This window comes from Chiloscyllium punctatum, chromosome 4 (assembly GCF_047496795.1).
Source record: "Chiloscyllium punctatum isolate Juve2018m chromosome 4, sChiPun1.3, whole genome shotgun sequence".
In the NCBI taxonomy this organism is placed as follows: domain Eukaryota; kingdom Metazoa; phylum Chordata; class Chondrichthyes; order Orectolobiformes; family Hemiscylliidae; genus Chiloscyllium; species Chiloscyllium punctatum.
In genome coordinates this window covers 94,967,714-94,989,608 of record NC_092742.1, presented here as the reverse complement: position 1 = coordinate 94,989,608, position 21,895 = coordinate 94,967,714, and the positions used below count along the sequence as shown (strand labels likewise).

Sequence of the window (21,895 nt, the reverse complement as noted above, 5' to 3'; positions counted from 1 at the left end):
GTGCCCATATAGACTCTCAGTATCTGCAGTCTGGCTTACTCGCTCTATGAATGTCTCACACACGTCTTTAGGAGTTTTATACAAATTATTTCCCATATGAGTTACAGTGGTATCATCAACGTTGTTACTCATCATGAAACTTAGATGTTAGGCCCACTTCCTTTGCGATCCAGAGCTGACTTCCCACTCATGTCCATGTAATCTTTTGTGTTGCCCTCCTCAGCATTAACACTTTAAGAGCTAACACCTCAACCAATATTTTTGAATGTTAGCGTGGAAATAAGAATATAATGACAAAAACATTCAGATGGTGTGTAAAGCCAGCTCAGATTGCTTTTGCTGAGAAAATACTCCAATTGAACTATTCACTGTTTTGGTATTTATGTACTGAGAGTAGATTGCTGTGATACAATTGGGAAAATTTATAAGCCACTATTTTGAGCACATGAAGAACAGTTATTGTTCAATTGTAATAAAATATGATAAACTATGTTTTATTTATAATTCAGTCCACATTAAGTTTATTCATAATTTTCGATGCACATTTGTATTGTCAGGTGTCATGGAGTGGTGAAGCTGAAGGGCTTGTATTGGCCATGTGGAGGATACCAGAATACTCAATGACCAGCAGTATTCTGAATAAGGCTTTAACTACTATAAATTGTATTGGCTTGTTGCCCTCTACAAATACATTTGCCTTACCCATTAATTCCATTGGGCAGTGCAGCACCTATCCTTGTAACTGCCAGTCCCATCCCCATCAGACATTGAATCCAACTTCTTTTCTGAAGTAGTTTCAACCTTAGTTGCTGTTTGTGGGAGCCTGATCCACACGCTCAGTACTCTATACTTTGGATAGTTATACCCTGCCCTGTTGCATGTTTGGAGGAAGGGAGAACATTTAGTCGGACAGGGTGGCAGTTGGGTGATGGGAGGTGGGGTGGGGCATTAGGGGTTGTTCCCTCTCACATTCTCACTTTCATCCCATTTATGTCTCTGGCCCATGGACAGCCTTTTTACCCTGACCCTAAATGAGGCCTTCAAATGTACGATTAATTCTTATGGCACTATTGAGCAAAAAGTTGGCAGCTTCTGATTACTCGTTGCTCATGAGAGGTGAAACCACCTCCTCCCACTTATAGCCGACATCCTGATAGTGTGAAAGCTGCACTAATATCCATTTAACCAACTGATTGGTTCATAACATAGCCTTCCATCCATCAGTCAAGGCACCCATAGCATCCAGAAATCTCCCCCTTGAGTTATTTTAAGCCTGCGTTTTCCATCCTGTACTTAAAATGTGAGGCTGTACAAACTGATGGAGTAATGAGTTGGCGCAGAGTCCATGCAATGTTATTGGGTATCTCACTTCCTCACTCACTGAACCACCATGCATCAATCAATGTCTGGATCCGTTCTAAGCTACCTTAGAAGCCTAGTTTACCTACAATCAGCACTAACTCATTTATTTTCTTATTCTTTTGTGGGATGTGGGTATGGCTTGTTGAGTCTTTTAAGAGGGCAGGTAAGAGTTGACCATGTTACTTGGGTCTGGAGTCATATGCAGGCTAGACCAAGTAAGGACGGCAGATTTCTTTCTGTAAAGATTATGAGTAAACCAGATGGGTTTTTTTTTACTACAATTGATGATATCTACCATGGTTATCATTATGAGGCCAATATTCAGATGGTAAATGCACTTCTCATTGTGCCATGGAAGTTTGAAAAGGAGGACAGCAAAGTAAAAGTGAAAAATGACATCCCTAATGTGAATACATAAGCACAATAGCCATTCTGTGTTTGACAAAGAGGGCCTTATAGTATATTAGGGACACAAAATTAAATCACTTGTCTTTCAGTGAGGGCAAAAACCTGACCTTTGGCCAGTAACGGAACATGGAATGTTTTTGTTGTCAAACAGCCAAGTCAGCCTCTTAACTTCCTTTTTCTGAATATTTCTGCTTACATTGTTTTAAAGGATTCAATGGTCCAAGTTCAATACTGAATCTGATTACATGATAATATTTGCAGAGAAGAATTGCTGACCCTCCCAAAAAAATCTCCCATCCCCTGCACTCCAGTCAATGTACCTAGAGCATTTAGAATGTAAAAGATCCATAAAAGGAGGAATTAGAAATTATCAATAACCTCACTAACCATTATGTTGTATTTACAACCACAAAAATAGGACATTGAGTTGGAGAGTATTTTGCAATTCCTTCAGTTGCTGTTTTGAAGATTGCTTATTCTGATTGATTTCAATCTTTGGGAGTCATTTATAGGTTTGGAATAAAATCAGAAAGTGTTGGAGTATCTCTGCAGATCTGGGACCATCTTTGGAGAGGGAAACAAAGTGACAAATATTCTCCTGGACAGATGCCTGTTATTCCAGTGTTGATGGGAGTTGTGCATGGGGACCCTGTGAGAATGTGGCGCAATGAAGAGTTGAAAAAGCCAGGCATCATAGTGTACTTCAAAGCATTGCCCAGGAGATTGAATTTTCTGCTGGCAATGCCTTGCCAATAAGGTTCCTCCAGAAATCTTAATTCACAGTCTAACTCTTGAGTAAATATTAAATGGACCCCATACCTACCTCACACCCCAACTACACCAAATCTGAACCACGTAGACACCCTAGACCGTTAACTGACTGCCACCTGCTAGACCCAACCAACCATTCCCCTCCTATCACCAAACTCAAAACCCCCAGGCTGGAACCCATCACCCTCACCCCCAAACCAGCTCCTTTTTCTTTCACCGACCCTGATACCGCATCACTTACCTGCTCCCTTTTGTCACCTTGCATCTTTTACTCCTACCCATCTGGCATCCTACCCTCCCAGAACCCAACATCACACTTACCTTATGTACATACAATTTGAATGCATCTGTCAAAATGGCCTTCAGGACCATTACATTTCAGAATGCGGCAGCTAACTGCTTTGAAAAGGTGGCACACTTTGTATTCCTCTGAAAGTTGACACTACAAAAGAACTGGCAGACTTGGAAATATTACTTCGCATTTCTGAGGGAGACCTAAACAGAATCTTCTTTCAGAAATGCAGAGCTCACTTCTTTTGAAAGAAAAAGCACCAGAGTGGCAATCTGCACAAGACTTCGACTCCCTGGGTAAGTTATTTCAAAGTTAACATTTTGAGTCTGACATGACTTTTCTCCCAAACAGGAAGAAGAAGAATCATACCGGACTCAAAACATTAACTCTGGTCCTCTGTCCACAGCTGTTGCCGGATCTGCCAAGTTTCTCCACCGTTTTCTGATTTTAATTCAGCATTGGCAATACTTTTTTATGTAAGTTTTTCTCTATCATTTCCCAAAGTGTAAGTTTTCCTGGAAGTGTGCCATTCTTCACAGCTGAATTCAAGCAGCTAGTGCCAGGAGGATACTCAGCTGTGGGAGTATTAACAGCTGAGTCTAATTCTGTCCATTGTCAACACGCACACACTAACCTCAATAGAATTTACGTTAGAACTGCTGCATTAAAGGGGGCATGCCTTCTTGTTCTTGAGCACAATGGAAAGTGGAAAAAGCCAGGCATCATTTGTGCCATTTCCAGTTCTACTAATGAAAGAGAGACAATAATAATAACTTAAAATGTGTGCTGTCATTGGTGGCATTACATTGAATGTTAATGACGTGGCTTTAAGGTTTTTGCATATCCTTTCAGCTTTAGTTTCACCAGCCGGTCTGAGAAATGGAACTCACATCTCCCCACCATAATCCAAAAGGTACCTTTGACTGCCCAGTTTCAGTTTGAATGATAATGACCTGGGGATGATAACAGTCAATTTACTGTACATAGAAGATAGGCAGAAAAAGATAGGCTGATCTAATTAGCCTACCCCAAACATATCCCATGTAATGGCTTGTTTTAGCTAGTGCAGGAGATCATTGTGATTCTTATTATAGTTACAAGTCATTGACTGTTGCAAAAGGTGATCATAATCTAGCTTTCACTTGGTGGAGATAATCTAAATTCCACATGGCACCATGTTTGTTCATTACTCTTTAGAGAAAATAAACTGAGAAGTACAGTATAAACACAGGGTACAATGTCCAGGCAACAACTAATTATTCGGTAGCTTAAGATTTTGACAGTGAAATTTATCAATCTACCATATTTCCTGGTTATGAAAAATAGTAACAATGGAACTAAATAAGTTCATTTTTGTAGCTTTGAAGTCATTAAATAATCATTTAAACTATTCAAGTCATTGCTCTGACTTCTAAAATATGGTTAAAAATTGAATTTTGTTTGGTAATTTTTGAGACTTCTTTTCTAAATTTAGGTTAAGTTATGGAGGTCATGTGACCTGTTCTGCTGTCTTCCTAAACATAGTTTGGATGGTTTTGAATCAAAAAGAAGACTTTTTTTACCAAAAAGAAGACGTATTTACACGAGGAGACAACGGGCCTTCTCCTTTATATTTGTCACAGAAAGCACTGTCCACAGAAAAAGTAGGGAAGAGTCCACAGTTGGTTCTGGTTTCTTTTGGGTTACTTCCCTTCTGCTTTCCTAGTTGGATAACTTTGAATCCCAGAATTAACTTTCATGGTCAGTTTTGACAAGCAATTCTTCCAATCTTATCTTTTAACAAAATATTTGTTAGATCTCAGCTGTAGTATTGTTAGCAGTTGTGAGAACAAAATTATATGAAGGATGTGAATGCATTGGAAAAAGTGCAGAAGCAAATTACTAGACTGGTTCCAGGAATGAGTCATGTCAATTGAGGTGGCACGGTGGTTAACACATGCCTCACAACACCAGGGACCCGGGATCGATTCCTCCTTCAGGTATGGAGTTTGCACATTCCCCCGTGTCTGTGTGGGTATCGTCTGGGTGCTTCGGTTTCCTCTCACAGTCCAAAAATGTGCAGGTTGCGTAGTTGGCTGTGCTAAATTGCTCAGAGTGTCTATGGATACGCAGTCATTGAAAATGTGTGGTTTTGGGGATAGGGAGGGAGAGCCTGGGTTTGCTCTTCAGAATGTTGGTGTGGGCTCGATGGGCTGAATGGCCTGCTTCCACACTATGTGGAGTCTATAAATTAAAAGGGTAGACTGAAGAAGTTGGAACTGTTCTCCTTGGAGAGAAGAAGTCTAAAAGGAGATCTGATAGAGGTTTCCAAAATCATGAGCGGACTGGATAGGATAGGGAGAAATTGTTCCTGCTCATAAAATGAATAAGAAGAAGAGGACGTAAATTTAAAGTGATCTGCAAAAGAAACAAAGATAATGTGAAAAAAAATCCTTTTCTTATTCATGAATAGTTAAGGAATGCACTGCCTGGATGTGTGGTAGAAGCAGCTTCAATTAAGACATTCAGGGGGACATTGGGTGATTATTATTGGGTGAAAATATTGTGCAACCTTATGGGGAGGAAGCAGGAGATTTGCATGAGGTAATGATATTTATTTAACCAGCCAGTGCAGGCACAATGGGCTGAATAGCCTTCTTCTACATCATAACAACTCCTATGATTCTGTGAAAGGGTGATAGTATTTAGTTAACAGTGTTTTATCACTAATTTTTACAAAAAAATTTACATGTAAGATTTTGGTATACCTTTTAGATAATAATTGGAAATTTGAATCTCTCTCTTAAAAATGATTGGTTTCAATGAAAGTGGTAACCATTGTTGCTTTCTCAGGCACAACCCACTTACCACTGGACAGTCAGCAAGACAGAAACAGAGAGAGCTCCCTTAAGCCTGTGAGAAAGGGAGGAGCTTATCCCACCAAGCTGTTAATCACTATTATGTGAGCAGATAGTTCCCAATTGTCTATCCAGCTATTCAAATAGAAAGTATTTTTGTTTTACAACTCAAGCATTTGAAAAGTGTTCCTCTTACAATGGCCTGAAATATTTGAGATTGTATTCAATGATCCCCGATTTGAATAGCTTATTAATACTCTAAATCTTTTTAGTAAAGGCCCTGGTTGCAGATAGAGAGGAAATTTTGAATTGAACCTGACAGAAGTATTAGAAGTTGTAAAACCCCATAAAAACGACCCAGGCGTTATTCTATGTTGTGTCACTGATAGATGAGGAAAATGACAGGTGCACTGAACTGCAAGAACTGGAGCTGGCCAATGACTGACAGATCTCTCAGGATTCTTGTGAGAAAAGAATGGGACCCCACGTCCAGCTGTCACAAGATCTAATACTTGTGACTGCTCTTCACTTTTCTTCAGTACTGTGAGGGAAGAGCGTCCTGGTTGTCATTTCTAAAGTCTCTGAAAGATCATCACTATATCTCTCCAAGCAGCATTCAGCCTTTTGAGAGTATAAGTTTGGAGATGATTGCTGTCTTGTAACCTTGAGAGTTGCCTCACTTCATTTATGAATGCTTTAAATTCTCAAGAGCAACTAGGGATGGACAATAAATACTGACCTATCGATTGGCACTCACATTCGAAGAATTAATTTTAAAAAAGACACAGATAATTTGATATGTGTCATACTGTTGTGGATACTGGTGTTCTACTGTACTTCTTGAATGAAATGGTGACTCTCTCTGGAATAGGGAACATGATTTTACAGGTTTTCTAGTGCATCACCTCAGTAGCCATTGCCAATTTTGCTTTAACTGTGTTTTAAAATTTCTGATATATATGTAATGTTAAGCTCAGAATTTCCTCTTGAAGCCAGCATCCTCTGTAACCAGGATGATTGCTACAGTGGTGTGAGGTTGTTCCCAAGTTCTATTCCACTATATGGTTTATTACTTAGGCTCGAAACTGCACAAACACTTTTGAAATTTGAGAGAACAAAAAACAATACAGCACAGGAGCAGCCCTTTGGCCCACCAAACCTGTGCCAATTTTCCCCGAAACCTTCCCCCATTCTCACATTGAAACTGTTGCCCTCTTGTAGTTGACCTGTCCACCCTGGGGAAAAAGCCTCTGATTATCCACCCTATCAATGCCTCTCATAATTTTCTAGGCCTCTATCAGGTTACTTCTCAGCCTCTGTCTTTCCAGTGAAAACAATTCGAGTTTAGCAACCTCTCTTCATAACTAAAACCCTCCAGACCAGGCAACATACTGGTAAACCTTCTCTGAGCTCTCTCCAATGCATCCATCTGATACTGTAGTGACCAGAACACCATGGAATATTCCAAATGTGGCCTAACTAAAGTTTTATTCACCTATAACATACCTTACCAACTTCTTTATTCGATGTTCCAGCCGATGAAGGCAAGCATACTGTATGCGTTCTTGACCACCTTATTCACCTGTGTTGCCACTTTCAGGGATCTGTGGACCTGTACACCCAGGTCCCTCTGTATATTAATGCTCCAAAGGGTTCTGCCATTTTTTGTATAAAACGCACCTGAGTTTGATCTTCCAAAATGCATCAACTTGCATTTGTTTGGATTAAACTCCACATGCCATTTCACTGCCCAAATCTGCAATCTATATCCCGCTATGTTCTTTGACAGTCTTCATCACTATCTGCAACTCTGCCAATTTTGGTGTCATCTGCAAACATAGTAATCAGACCACTGACATTTTCCAAAGTTGAATATTTCCGAGAAAGCGAGAAAACAAGTTGGCATTGAAAATTTGGAATGTGACATTTGTAGGCTGCGCCCTATATTAACGTTACAAATTTTAGCTCTGATTGTGCATACCATTTTGCACTTTGTTTCATTAGTCACTGTCCTTAAATGATCTGAGAATCATACTTTTGTAGGAGTTGATTCACACTTTATATTGATGAATTGGGGGAGGGGATTATGCATCTCAGTTTGCTGACGTTACAAAAATTGGTGAGAGAGAGGACATTGTGATGAGGACATAAGGAATCAATAAGGGGATATTGTCAGGAGGCAAAAACATGGCAGATAGTGTAGGAAGGTGTGAGCTCAGAAAATTTGTTTGGGACGCTGGCCAATGAAAGTGAACTCTATTTAAGTACTTTCTTTTATTCTTCTTCTACCTCAAAATGGGGCTGGATTGTGGTGACAGAATACTTTTCACTGTATCTCCCTAGATATATATGACAACAAATAAATCATTCATTCAGGAATAATCAAAAGGCAGATTGTTACTTAATTGAAGAGATATTTAAAAGAAATTACAGCACAGAGGGGTCTGGGTGTTTTTATGCGAGAAATACAAAAAAGTTAGCATGTAGGTCAGGAAGTAAGTAAGAAAGCAAATGGAATGTTAGAATAGAATAGCCTTTATTATCATGTGGACTCGAATGAGTGCAGTGAAAAGTTTGTAATGTTGCTTCTCAACGCCACCTTAGGTACAAGGTACCCAGGTACAGATACTTTAAGTATCGTCACAGAATTGGAATAGTAAAAAGAGAATTAGCATGGGAATACAGAGTTTAAAAGTCCAGAATGAGAATAAAGTGTCTTTAAAGTACTCATGTTATCGTCATTTACCAACATGAGTCTGTGCCCACTGGACCTCAGAACACAAGGCCATGCTGCCTCCATGCACTGGCCTCCAGCCAGGACTCAATCTGCTGCCACTCTGAGCTCTGAGCCTGGGACTCGGCCCCAGCTTGCCCTGCTCCACTCGGGGCTCACTTTGCTGCCCACTCCAGGACTCAGGCTGTGCTCACTGTCCTGCTGCTCTGGGCTCCGGCAGCAACTCATCTCCCTTCCATTCTCCAGTTAGGGTAGTTTAAAACGTTGGGGAGTGGGGGAGCAAAACTGCTGCAAAGAGGGTAAAAAAATGAAAGGAAAGGGAAAAGGAACTGGTTGAGCAGAGGAGCTCTGACAGGAGTTGTCTCACTCTGCTGCTGGTTTGAACATTATTGGCCTTTGTTGCTCGGTTTTTGGAGTTTAAAAGTAGGGAAGTCTTGTTGCAACTACACAGAGTATTCGTGAGGCTGCATCTGGAATACTGTGTATGGTTTTGGTCCGTGTATTTAAGTAAAGACAGTAGCAATGGAGTTAGTTCAGAAGAGATTCATCAGGCTGATACATGGGAGAAAGAGGTTGATTTATTGAGAATGCTGAACAGGTTAAGGACATTCCTCATTACAATTTAGAAGAATTAAGGGTGATCTTATTTAAATATACAAGATTCAGAGAGAGTTTTGTTATATTGCAGTATGCTCTCAGACTTAAGCAAAGGACCTAGACCATGTGTACTACTGTTACTGCAACTACAACAACACCTCTACAACCGTAATTGCTAATGAGGCCAACAATGAGAACCTTAATACTGGAACACCACGTGTCGTTGTATTATTTGACTATCTTAAAGGTAAACTACCTGCCTGGTCTGAAACCAAGCATTAATACAACACATACATATTGCATCACTCTCGCAGACGCTTACTTTATGACTGCTTCTACCTTGTTTTCCAGTTTTCTTCTTTAAAAGCACAACGTTACTGTTCATTGTCAGACCATCTATCTCCATCCCCTGCTGAACAGAATTCAAAAACTTCACTTGATAATGATGCCTCCTAATGAGTAGAAATTTTGCAGCAGCAATGAGTGTGAATGATAACTGGAAAGTCAAACTTTCTTTTCATTGTCTCCAATGCGCTGGGTCAGGCAATTCCTCCGCAAATTGATGCACACCAGTCCAGCTGTCCTTAGAATGTAATGCTTCAGAGGCTAAGTTTGTTCCATAATGACACTTTTAAAGTGAATAACACCAAAGTAATTTATGGTAGTTAAAATATAACAATGTAGCGTATGAATTACTGAAAGACTAACAACAGTGTTTCCAAAATATTTTAGAATTATACTTTGGCATGGACCAGGGAATTTTAAAGTACAAGAAATCAGTTTTACCTTTTTGAGTCAACCACGTTTAATTGAGTAATGAGCCGTGTAATTAGCATGCTTCCATCAGCGTAAGATGGTGAAATGCAGCTACAGAACTTCAGTGAGATTAAATGATGTAATGTGCATATAGTTGAAGTTTCTTCTCCATTTGATTTTTCACTGCATAGCCCAGGCCTGACCTAGGGACTCAGCCTTGCCCAGTGTTTCATCACCTCTTGGCATTATAAACTAAATACCGAGGAAAAACTTGTGGAAAGCACTCAGATGCAACAGTAGCTGAATGACCCTTAAAGGGACCACCAACTATCAACATGACCTACCTCAGCGCATTTGACTGTCTTGAGACAGACACATAAAGCAGTGGGTAATAGTTGACCCATAGCTGGAATCTGGTTCGAGGACACCAGGCATGTCAGTAAAGTAGTAAGGCTATACTTTACATCTGTGAGGGGCAATGTTTCTTTGAAATAATCTTCAATGCCTCCATAAGGAGGAACTACAGGATGTCTTAGTTATGCAGAAGCTGGCTGGACAGCATTGATTGCCTATTCTTAGTTGCCGTTGGGAACGTTGTGGTGAGCTGCCTTGTTGAATTGCAGCATTTTCTGGTGACTGTTTACCATGATGCAGCTCGAAGTAAAGTCTATGATTATATGATAGCAAGCATTCGGACAATGTGCCTTCTCAATGCAATTGGTTGATCATAACCAGTGCCTTGATACTAGCAGAGTTGGCCTGAGAAAGTACACCGACTTTGTAGCATCTATCCTGCCAGTAGTTTTGGAGGATTTTGTAGAGGTGTCCCTGGTAATTTCTCCGTAGGAACTTGAGGTGTCTGCTATCCACTGTCCATGTTTCCAACACGTACAGGTGGACTGTTTGCCATGTAGTATAGTGTTGGATTTGAGGTCTCTTATCAAATATTCTATTCAAATGACTGAAGGCTGCAGGGGCACATAGGAGGCAATATTCAGTTTCATCAGAATATTTCCCCTGCTGAGAAGAGACTGGCCACTAAGGATAATGAAATAATTAATAGTGATCATCGAACTGGACTTCATTCCTGATGAAGAGCTAATGCTCGAGATGTCGACTCTCTTGTTCCTCAGATGCTGCCTGACCAGCTGTGCTTTTCCAGCACTACATTTTTTGACTCTGATCTCCAGCATCTGCAGTCCTCACTTTCCCCTTATTTAAAGGCATCAAGTCATTTCTTGCAGTCCTAAGCTCTGGTGGAAACAAGCCTGTCCAATTCTTCCTCATGAGAAAACCCGCTTATTCCAGCTTTCAACTGAATAAACCTTCTCTGAACTGCCTCAAATGCTTTTCACATCTATTCTTAAATAAGGAGCTGGATACAGTATTCGAGATACATTCTTGCAATTAAATATAGCCTGTTTTCTCAGCACAAGTGTTAAGTCTTGCAAAGTAATTCAATGAGATCAGAGAGAGAAACTCTCCACAGGAATTGAGAAATGTATGGACTAGAATTATGGGGGAGAAATACTGCACCACTTGAGGTCATAACAGCCCAGCCAGGCCCATAAGATCATGATTCAATGGACTTGCATCTCAATTATATTAAAATCACACACACAGCCTGTTGAATGCAGCTTTAAATGTGAATGCCATTTGCTGAGGTAGGGCCTCTTTCAGCTCTATGGACACAGAAAAAAGATGTTTATCTCTATTTTTCTTCCTATTCTTCACTAACATTATCGACACAACCCTTCTGGCTGTTGTAACTCAGCAGTCCCTCAGTGTGTTTTTTTTTTGTTATTTCTCTATTGTACCTCGGCCAATGGCCTGAGGGACATTGTCTTTTGTGTAGATTCTGCAGGTGTGACGTTTTTTGAAACCCATCCAATCAGGAATGAGCAGCCTGGATTTATGCCAGGAGTGTGTGTCCTCTGAAGGTATTGTAACGTACCAGCTGATATCATTTGCTGCTGAGTGTGGTAGTTGCTGCCTCATTAGCCCTCTGTCTGCTCATAGAGATCCAAGTAAACACCTTTTGCTAGAAACCATGCCATACACACCATCCGGGCATTTTTGTGACCGCCTAGTACGTGAAAGGCAGAGGCGGGAGGGGGAAGGGTCGATTCACAAACCCATCAAATTTAATGAGCAGAACTTTGTAACACTGAAACGGGACTGCCTGCAGAAAAATATTCTGTTTGAAGATGATACGTTTCCAGCCTCAGTGGAGTCCCTCGGGTATAAAGAACTGGGACAAAAGTCCACAAAAGTGAAGAACATACTGTGGAAACGACCAAAGGTAGGGATCCAAGCAAATGTACTTTCTCGTGTATGTAGCCTGCCTGATAGGATTTGTGAGGTGGAGTCCCTAAAGTTATTGTGAGAGTGCGTCGGTGCTCTGTGATGGGTGATTGGGTGTTACAGTATGTGAAGTCCAGCATGCACGATGATGGGTAAGTGAGGGTGAGAGAGCTTGCGTTTACTATAATTGAAGAGCAATCTATGTGGTCTGAGAATTCATGCAAGTGGGAGCACTCACACTGGAGGTAAAGGGAAATCTGTATTCTGTGATAGGAGGGTGAAAGCATGAGTACTATAAATATCCGTGCACCGTGATAGGGGAGTAAGGCTGGGAGTGCTAGAGATACTATAAGTGAATGGCGGGCAGTGCTGTGATGGGATGCAAATACTCACAGTTATTGTAAGTGAAAGACAGTCTGTATAATACAGTCTCACACTGTATACAAGTGGGACCACTCACTGTTACTCCTGTGTAATGTAATGGTTCTGAAGGGGTTATTGTTAGTATGGTGGTTGTACCCATGCCACGCAGATCACATATAAACTGTGGTTGGAGTCAAGGAGTTCCAGACTCATTTTCAGAGGAGACAGATGTATCTGTGACAGCACCCTAGCATCCTGTAATCATGCCAAACTAGATGGGGTTGTACTCATTGTGCAATACACCTTGTTATCTAAGAACAGTGTCTCTTCTGAATATATTTTATGGCGGTGTAATCGCCACCATTAACCACCATTAATCACTTCATAGGCTCGAAACTGCACAAACACAAACAGGGATTATTGGCAGCAAATGACCATTACCCAATATCACATACTAATAATGGTGGCAAATCTCACAAGATATCCGACACGATCATCTGGGAAGATATAATTTTTGGATAAAAGCAAAATGCTGCAGACGCTGAAGAAGAATCATTACTCTGAAAAGCTTTACTGTGTCTCTCTCCAAAGATGCTGCTGGATTTCCTGAGCATCTCTAGCACTTCATGTTTTAATACCACAACTTTTAAGAAAACTTAGTTCACTGAATGCGAATGCTTCTGTAAAGGCCAGCATCCTTAATTGGCTTAGGGAAGAGGCAATGAACTATCTTCTTGAACTGTTACGTTGGCTATAAGGGAGTTCTGAGTTTGGGTGCCACAATATGGATGGAATGGCAGTATTTTTCCAGGTCAGATGACTTGCAGGAACTTGGAGCTCATGGCTTAACTTGTTTAGCAAGCACTGAAAACAGCACCAATATGGTCATCAATGGACCAGAAAAGGAAGTGAGGGAGGTTGTCCATGTAGAACTGGAACAAGGAATGTTCAACATATCCTAAAAGGAGGTTGACATAGCTGCTTTAAACAATGTTCCCTAGTTCTAGTAACTCACCCCTTTTCATGTCCAGCCTGCCAAGACCATTCAGGATGTACACACTTCAAATCAATCCATCCCTCACTGTTCAAAACCTTGATGGAAATAAGCCCCTGACATGGCACACCTATGTGTAGCACTGTTTAGTGAAGGAAATGATTGTCAGGTTCATTTTAAATACAGCCGAGAGAAGATGGTGATGTTGGTCTCAAGGAAGAAAGACTGTGAATCCGTTAGCTGAACATTTGTAATACAGAAAATTTAGAACTTGTTATTATTAGCAGGGCACTTAAGAAAATTCAAGGTAATGATGCAGAGTGAAATGAAAGGGAAATCATGTTTAATCAATTTATTGGAGTTCTTTGAAGAAGGAACATGTGAATACAGGAAACAAATACTGCAGTTAGATTTCCAGAAGGCATTTGATAAGGCATCACACCAATTTTGTTACAAACTAAAGACTCATGAAGTAGAGGGGTAATATTTTGGCGTAGCTTGACTGAAGAAGACATGGATTTGGCTAATTAACAGGAAATTATATTTTTTTGTTTGGCAAGATGTAATGATTGGTGTGCCATGGGGATCAGTGCTGGGACCTCAACATTTTACAATTTATAAAAATTTCTTGGAGGAAGGGACTGAATGCATAGTTACTAAATTTGTTGATGATGCAAAGGTAAGTCAGTCATGAAGAAAATGAAAGGAGGCTACAAAGGTATGTAGCTAAATTGTGTGAGTGGGCAGCAATCTGGAATATGCAGTAAGAGTGTGAAAATGTGAAATTGTCTACTTTGGCAGGAAGAATAAAACAAGTATATTGTGAAAGATTGCAGAGCTCTAAGATACAGAGGGGTCTGGGTGTCAAAGTGAAAGAATCACTAAAGGATAGTGTACAAGTATAGTAAGAAATTAGGAAAGCTAATAGAATGCTGTTGTTTATTGCAAGGGCCATTGAATGTCTTTGTTCTGCTTCAGCCATATAAGATGAAACCACATACTGTGTGAATGGTATTGGTCTCCTTATTTAAGGAAGAATGCAAATCCATTGGAAGCAGCTCAGAGATGTTTCGCGAGACTAGTACCCTAAGTGGACGTTGGGGAAAACGTTGGACAGGCTAGCTTTGTGACCACTGGAGTTTAGAAGAGTGAGAGGAAACTTGATTGAAACTTGCAAAATCCTGAGGGGTCTGTGGAAAGGATATTTCCTAGAACTAGGGGACCACCAATTAAGAATAATGGTTCATTCATTTAGGATTGAGATGATAATTTATTTTCTTTTAGAGGGTCATGAGTTTTTGGAACTCTGTTTCTCAAAATATGGTGAAAGCAGAGTCTTTGCATAAATTTGTGGCAGAGGTAGAATCTACCATAAGCAAGGGGGTGAAAAATTATCGGAGATAGGCGAGAATATGGAGTTGAGGTTACAATCAGATCAACGCTAATGTTATTGAATGGTAGACTAGATTCAGGACCAAATGGCGTCCTTCACCTCCTTAATTCACCTGTTCATACATTTGATAAAAAGTATCTTTTCATTTTAACTAAAGTAATTGTGGTACCTGTTTCTACCATAATAAACTTGGAAATTAAATCAGCTAACCCTTCAGGTACTTTTTTCAAGCATACTCTAAACCATGGATAACATTTTTTGGGTCTAGCTTAAATTTATGTCCATTAAACTTATTGCTAAATTATTGACTATTGGCTGATTATAGCATTGGCCTTAATGGACACATATGTATTTTTTGACATGATGAATTTTTTTATGTGAACTGTTGAGTCCAAAAAAGCTGGTCCTTTTGGTCATTTCAATGATCTTTATTTACAAGGGGTCATAACATCTTTGGACTGATCATTGACATTGATGATATTGGTCCTCTTACTGACAGACTGAGTTTATTCTACAAATGTTAGTTGCATTCATCAAGAACACCAATCATGTTGATATACCTAGTGATTTTAGGGTATTTAAAAATGCCTTTAGACGCAACTCATGATATTTTTTAGTAACAATCTCAGTGCCAATTATGCTTAAATTTGTGTCTCAGTGAGAAACAAAGAACATATGACAGGAAATAAATATATTTGGTGGCCATGTTATTAATAAGCATGAAATTTTACCAAAGTGGAGAGTGAAGTATTTGAACTAAGAAACCATTTTCAGTTGTTGACCAGCTCAGCTAATTGTGTCGTGTCTTGTCTTGTCAGGAAATCTGTGAGAATCCAAAGTTCATCATTGGCGGAGCCTCAAGAACTGATATCTGTCAAGGAGATTTGGGTAAGCTCTTGCTTCAAGATTTCGAATACCTGAAATTACTTTGCGGATAGTATGAAACCAAAACACAATATCTTTTACAGCACCACTCATCTGCTGTTTCAAGTTAAACAGATGAAAAGCTTGGTTAGAAAAGTGAATGTAGGAATATTGCATGAATACTTTAACCCCTTCCCCGGCGACTTTTTTTGGAGAAAACGTTTCATTTTCAGACGAGTTTTTTTATTGCTTTTTTTATAGTATTTTTAATGCTGATTATGGAAATAACTTATCAGACAAGCTTGCACTCTCATCTGATGTATCCAGCTTCTAATAGAAGGTACATACTCATTGTCATCTTCTGATCTCGACATCTGGGCATAATTTGTAAAAAAGAAACAGAAAAAACCGAATGACAGTGTGTGCCCAAAAGGGGTGCATCGACGCTTCTTGCAATGCCTGAGGCAGAAGAGACACAGCTACCAGACTCTGGATTAGTGGTGCTAGAAGAGCACAGCAGTTCAGGTAGCTTTGAAATCGACGTGTCAGGCAAAAAACCTTCATCAGGAATAAATGCAGTGAGCCTGAAGCGAGAGAGATAAGCTAGAGGAGGGTGGGGGTAGGGAGAAAGTAGCATAGAGTACAATGAGTGAGTGGGGGAGGGGATGAAGGTGATAGGTCAGGGAGGAGAGGGTGGAGTGGATAGGTGGAAAAGGAGATAGGCAGGTAGGACAAGTCCGGACAAGTCATGGGGACAGTGCTGAGCTGGAAGTTTGGAACTAGGGTGAGGTGGGGGAAGGGGAAATGAGGAAACTGTTGAAGTCCACATTGATGCCCTGGGGTTGAAGGGTTCCGAGGAGGAAGATGAAGCGTTCTTCCTCCAGGCATCTGGTGGTGAGGGAGCGGCGGTGAAGGAGGCCCAGGACCTCCATGTCCTCGGCAGAGTGGGAGGGGGAGTTGAAATGTTGGGCCACGGGGCGGTGTGGTTGATTGGTGCAGGTGTCCCAGAGATGTTCCCTAAAGCGGTCTGCTAGGAGGCGCCCAGTCTCCCCAATGTAGAGGAGACCACATCGGGAGCAACGGATACAATAAATGATATTAGTGGATGTGTAGGTAAAACATTGATGGATGTGGAAGGCTCCTTTAGGGCCTTGGATAGAGGTGAGGGAGGAGGTGTGGGCACAGGTTTTACAGTTCCTGCGGTAGCAGGGGAAAGTGCCAGGATTGGAGGGTGGGTTGTAGGGGGGCGTGGACCTGACCAGGTAGTCACGGAGGGAACAGTCTTTGTGGAAGGCGGAAAGGGGTGGGGAGGGAAATATATCCCTGGTGGTGGGGTCCGTTTGGAGGTGGCGGAAATGTCGGCGGATGATTTGGTTTATGCGAAGATTGGTAGGGTGGAAGGTGAGCACCAGGGGCGTTCTGTCCTTGTTACGGTTAGAGGGGTGGGGTCTGAGGGCAGAGGTGCGGGATGTGGACGAGATGTGTTGGAGGGCATCTTTAACCACGTGGGATGGGAAATTGCGGTCTCTAAAGAAGGAGGCCATCTGGTGTGTTCTGTGATGGAACCGGTCCACCTGGGAGCAGATACGGCAGAGGCGGAGGAATTGGGAATATGGGATAGCATTTTTGCAAGAGGTAGGGTGGGAAGAGGTGTAATCCAGGTAGCTGTGGGAGTCGGTGAGTTTGTAAAAAATGTCACTGTCAAGTCGGTCGTCATTAATGGAGATGGAGAGGTCCAGGAAGGGGAGGGAGGTGTCAGAGATGGTCCAGGTAAATTTAAGGTCAGGGTGGAATGTGTTGGTGAAGTTGATGAATTGCTCAACCTCCTCGCGGGAGCACGAGGTGGCGCCAATGCAGTCATCAATGTAGCGGAGGAAGAGGTGGGGAGTGGTGCCGGTGTAATTATGGAAGATCAACTGCTCTACGTAGCCAACAAAGAGACAGGCATAGCTGGGGCCCATACGTGTGCCCATGGCTACCCCTTTGGTCTGGAGGAAGTGGGAGGATTCAAAGGAGAAATTGTTAAGGGTGAGGACCAGTTCGGCCAAACGAATGAGAGTGTCAGTGGAAGGGTACTGTTGGGGACGTCTGGAGAGGAAAAAACGGAGGGCTTGGAGGCCCTGGTCATGGTGGATGGAGGTGTAGAGGGATTGGATATCCATGGTGAGGATGAGGCGTTGAGGGCCAGGGAAGTGGAAGTCTTGGAGCAGGTGGAGGGCGTGGGTGGTGTCTCGAACGTATGTGGGGAGTTCCTGGACTAGGGGGGATAGGACAGTGTCGAGGTAGGTAGAGATGAGTTCAGTAGGGCAGGAGCATGCTGAGACAATGGGTCGGCCAGGGTGGTCAGCCTTGTGGATCTTGGGAAGGAGGTAGAACCGGGCAGTGCGGGGTTCCCGGACTATGAGGTTGGAAGCTGTGGGTGGGAGATCTCCTGAGGTGATGAGGTTCTGTATGGTCTGGGAGATGATGGTTTGGTGATGGGGGGTGGGGTCATGGTCGAGAGGGCAGTAGGAAGAGGTGTCCTCGAGTTGACGTTTGGCTTCAGTGATGTAGAGGTCAGTGCGCCGGACTACCACTGCGCTCCCTTTATCCGCTGGCTTGATGGTGAGGTTGAGATTGGAGCAGAGGGATTGGAGGGCTGTGTGTTGTGAGGGTGAGAGGTTGGAGTGGGGGAGGGGGGACGACAGGTTGAGGCGGTCAATGTCCCGGCGGCAGTTGGAAATGAAGAGGTCGAGGGCAGGTAATAGGCCAGCGCGGGGTGTCCAGGTGGATGCAGTGTGTTGGGAGGTGGGCGAAGGGGCCCTCGGAAGGTGGGCGGGAGTCCTGATTGTGAAAGTAAGCTTGGAGGCGGAGGCGACGGAAGAATTGTTCGATGCGTGGACGGTGGGGGATGAAGGTGAGTCCTTTGCTGAGGACTGATCATCAGTGAGGGGGAGGTCTGGGGGGATGGTGAAAACTCGGCAGGGCTGGGAGCTGGGATCTGGTGTGGGTGTAGAGCTGGGAGTGGGGGCGGAACCTGTAACTGGAGTGGTGTGATGGTGGGGGGAATGGGGGTGGAGTCATCAGCAGGGGTAGTGTTCCCCTTGGGGTTCTGGGGGGTGGGGATAGTGACAGCTACCAGACGTATGAGTCACCGAGTATACTCGTTTCTAGCTGAGAAGGGCCCAGAAATGCCAAGAATTGACATATAAACTCGTCTGTGGCTGTTTTTTGGAATTATATGTTTTGGACGAGCTTACTTGTCACACTCTGAAAAAGACAAATTGGGTGAAGACGAATTAACTCATCTTTGCCGGGTAAGGGGTTAAAACCAAAACAGCAGTGCATTCTATTCAGGGATCCAATGTGTCAAACAATTCAAAGGAAGGACTTTGACATGTGGGGAGCCAAGTACGCAGACCAAAGAGAATAGTAATGGCTAAAAAAAAAAGATACCCAGTCGATGGAAACATCTCTTCTGCCAATGTGGTACAATCAAAATGGCCAGAATGGAAAGTCCTCTCTCCAGCATCACCATGTTACCAAGAATCTCTGTAGAGACAACAAAGATACCAATGTTAGCTGTACATCACAAAGATAAGATGTCTGATAAAGTTGCACATTATTCATATGTTGCTACTGAAAGGCAGGTAATTAAATGAAGCTGGTGGTTATAGATTATTAAATTTTGTTACAAGATTTAGTTGAAAAGGAAGACATTTACCAATTTGTTGGCTGACGTGATCATTTTGGCTGCTGTTTCCACTCGGGTCCCTTCAGGTCTTTTTGTTCTTACACATAAGAGTGCATGGCTATGGCCCAATCAACTGAGGTCTGGCTCATGTCGTGGTGATGGAAGCTAAATTTTCACTGTGTGGCCATAGAGTCATAGAGATGTACAGCATGGAAACAGACCCTTCGGTCCAACCTGTCCATGCCGACCCAATCTAGTCCCACCTGCCAGCAACCGGCCCATATCCCTCCAAACCCTTCCTAATCATATACACATCCAAATGCCTCTTAAATGTTGCAATTGTACCAGCCTCCACCACATCCTCTGGCAGCTCATTCCATACACGTACTATCTTCTGCGTGAAAAAGTTGCCCCTTAAGTCTCTTTTATATCTTTCCCCTCTCACCCTAAACCTATGCCATCTAGTTCTGGATTCCCTGACCCCAGGGAAAATACTTTATTTATTTATCCTAGCCATGACCCTCATAATTTTGTAAACCTCTATAAGGTCACCCCTCAGCCTCCGACGCTCTAGGGAAAACAGCCCCAGCCTGTTCAGCCTGTCCGTGTAGCTCAGACCCTCCAACCCTGGCAATATCCTTGTAAATCTTTTCTGAACCCTTTTAAGTTTCACAACATCTTTCCGATAGGAAGGAGACCAGAATTCACGCAATATTCCAACAGTGGCCTAACCAATGTCCTGGGGGAAAGTGAGGACTGCAGATGCTGGAGATCAGAGCTGAAAAAGTGTTTTGCTGGAAAAGCGCAGCAGGTCAGGCAGCATCCATGGAGCAGGAGAATCGATGTTTCATGCAGGAACCCTTCTTCAGGAATGAGGAAAGTGTGTCCAGCAGGCTAAGATAAAAGGTAGGGAGGAAGGACTTGGGGGAAGGGTGTTGGAAATGCGATAGGTGGAAGGAGGTTAAGGTGAGGGTGATAGGCCAGAGTGGGGGTGGGGCGGAGAGGTCAGGAAGAAGATTGCAAGTTAGGAAGGTGGTGCTGAGTTTGAGGGTTGGGACTGAGACAAGGTGGGGGGAGGGGAAATGAGGAAACTGGAGAAATTTAAGTTCATCCCTTGTTGTTGGAGGGTTTCTAGGCGGAAGATGAGGCGCTCTTCCTCCAACTGTCGTGTAGCTATGGTCTGGCGATGGAGGAGTCCATGGACCTGCATGTCCTTGGTGAAGTGGGAGAGAGAGTTGAAGTGTTGAGCCACGGGGTGGTTGGGTTGGTTGGTCCGGGTGTCCCAGAGGTGTTCTCTGAAACGTTCTGAACGTTTTGAATGTTCTGAACGTTCTGCTCGCATCCAAATCATTTGTGTAAATGACAAAAAGTAGAGGGCCCAGTACCGATCCTTGTGGCACTGCACTGGTCACAGGCCTCCAGTCTGAAAAACAACCCTCCACCACCACCCTCTGTCTTCTAACTTTGAGCCAGTTCTGTATCCAAATGGCTAGTTCTCCCTGTATTCCATGAGATCTAACCTTGCTAATTAGTCTCCCGTGGGGAACCTTGTCGAATGCCTTACTGAAGTCCATATAGATCACATCTACTGCTCTGCGCTCATCAGTCTTCTTTGTTACTTCTTCAAAAAACTCAATCAAGGTTGTGAGACATGATTTCCCACTTTGTCACTTTGTGATAACAATTCTTCCCCTTCTTCTGGATTCCTTAGAAGATGGAGATACAGTTTGCTCTGCTGGTCTTCTCCCCATGTTCCTTGCTCCAAAAATCCACTTCTGACCAAGAACTGTCATATGATAAAATATATTACGTTTTCCATGAAATGATCCTTTATATTGGTAGCTGAGATCAAGTTTTGAATGGGTATAATCAGCTTACTGATTAGTTGTCTTATTATGCAATTCTTCTTTTACATTTCCAAGTAGCCCCTTGCAGGCTATTTTCTCGATATCCACTTGGAAGCCACTTACATGTGGTTACTAATTAGTTTTGATAAATTACTAGGAGCTGGTAGTTTGAGATCCTCTTTTCATGGAAATGTGTGTAATCAGCAGTTAGTTGATGAAATTGCAGGAATATGCGGATTTAAAACACATTTAGAAATTTACCCGAATCCAAAATGGCACAGATAGGCCAGGGACCACTTTATGTTAAACCTCAGGCCTCATTACAGTTTAACCAGTGAACTAATGACAGCTAAATTATATATTCTGGCAGCTCACAGAGGAACAACTTTGAAGATTGGGCAATTTCAATTGTAGCACTTGCCTTGAATGAGTCATCAAAAAGTACAGGGAGTCAGGAAGATTGAAAGAGGATGCAGGACCAAGAGGATGAATGGTGAGCATGGGGGGAATCAGAAGAGGAGTGACCGTAGTTGTACAGAATGACATGGGTTATTTGGATGATTTCAGGTAATGATGAGGGTAGATAGTGGAGAATAGCGGCTGGCAGCAGCCTGTCTGGTTTAATAGTCAGGAAGTTAACACTTAATAAAAACAGAAAGATCTGCGAATGTTGTTGATCAGAAACAAAAACAGAAATTGC

The 21,895-nt window shown here is 42.4% G+C and overlaps 1 protein-coding gene across 2 annotated transcripts in view; it reads left to right on the top strand.

Moving 5' to 3' along the window:
• LOC140476551 (calpain-3-like) overlaps positions 1-21,895 on the top strand; it is a 110,469-nt gene that overhangs the window by 5,052 nt on the left and 83,522 nt on the right. For both annotated transcript variants that reach the window (XM_072569332.1, XM_072569331.1), the window contains one exon: positions 15,630-15,699. In XM_072569332.1, the coding sequence (XP_072425433.1) occupies positions 15,630-15,699 (70 nt within the window). The remainder of the gene's footprint in view (positions 1-15,629; positions 15,700-21,895) is intronic.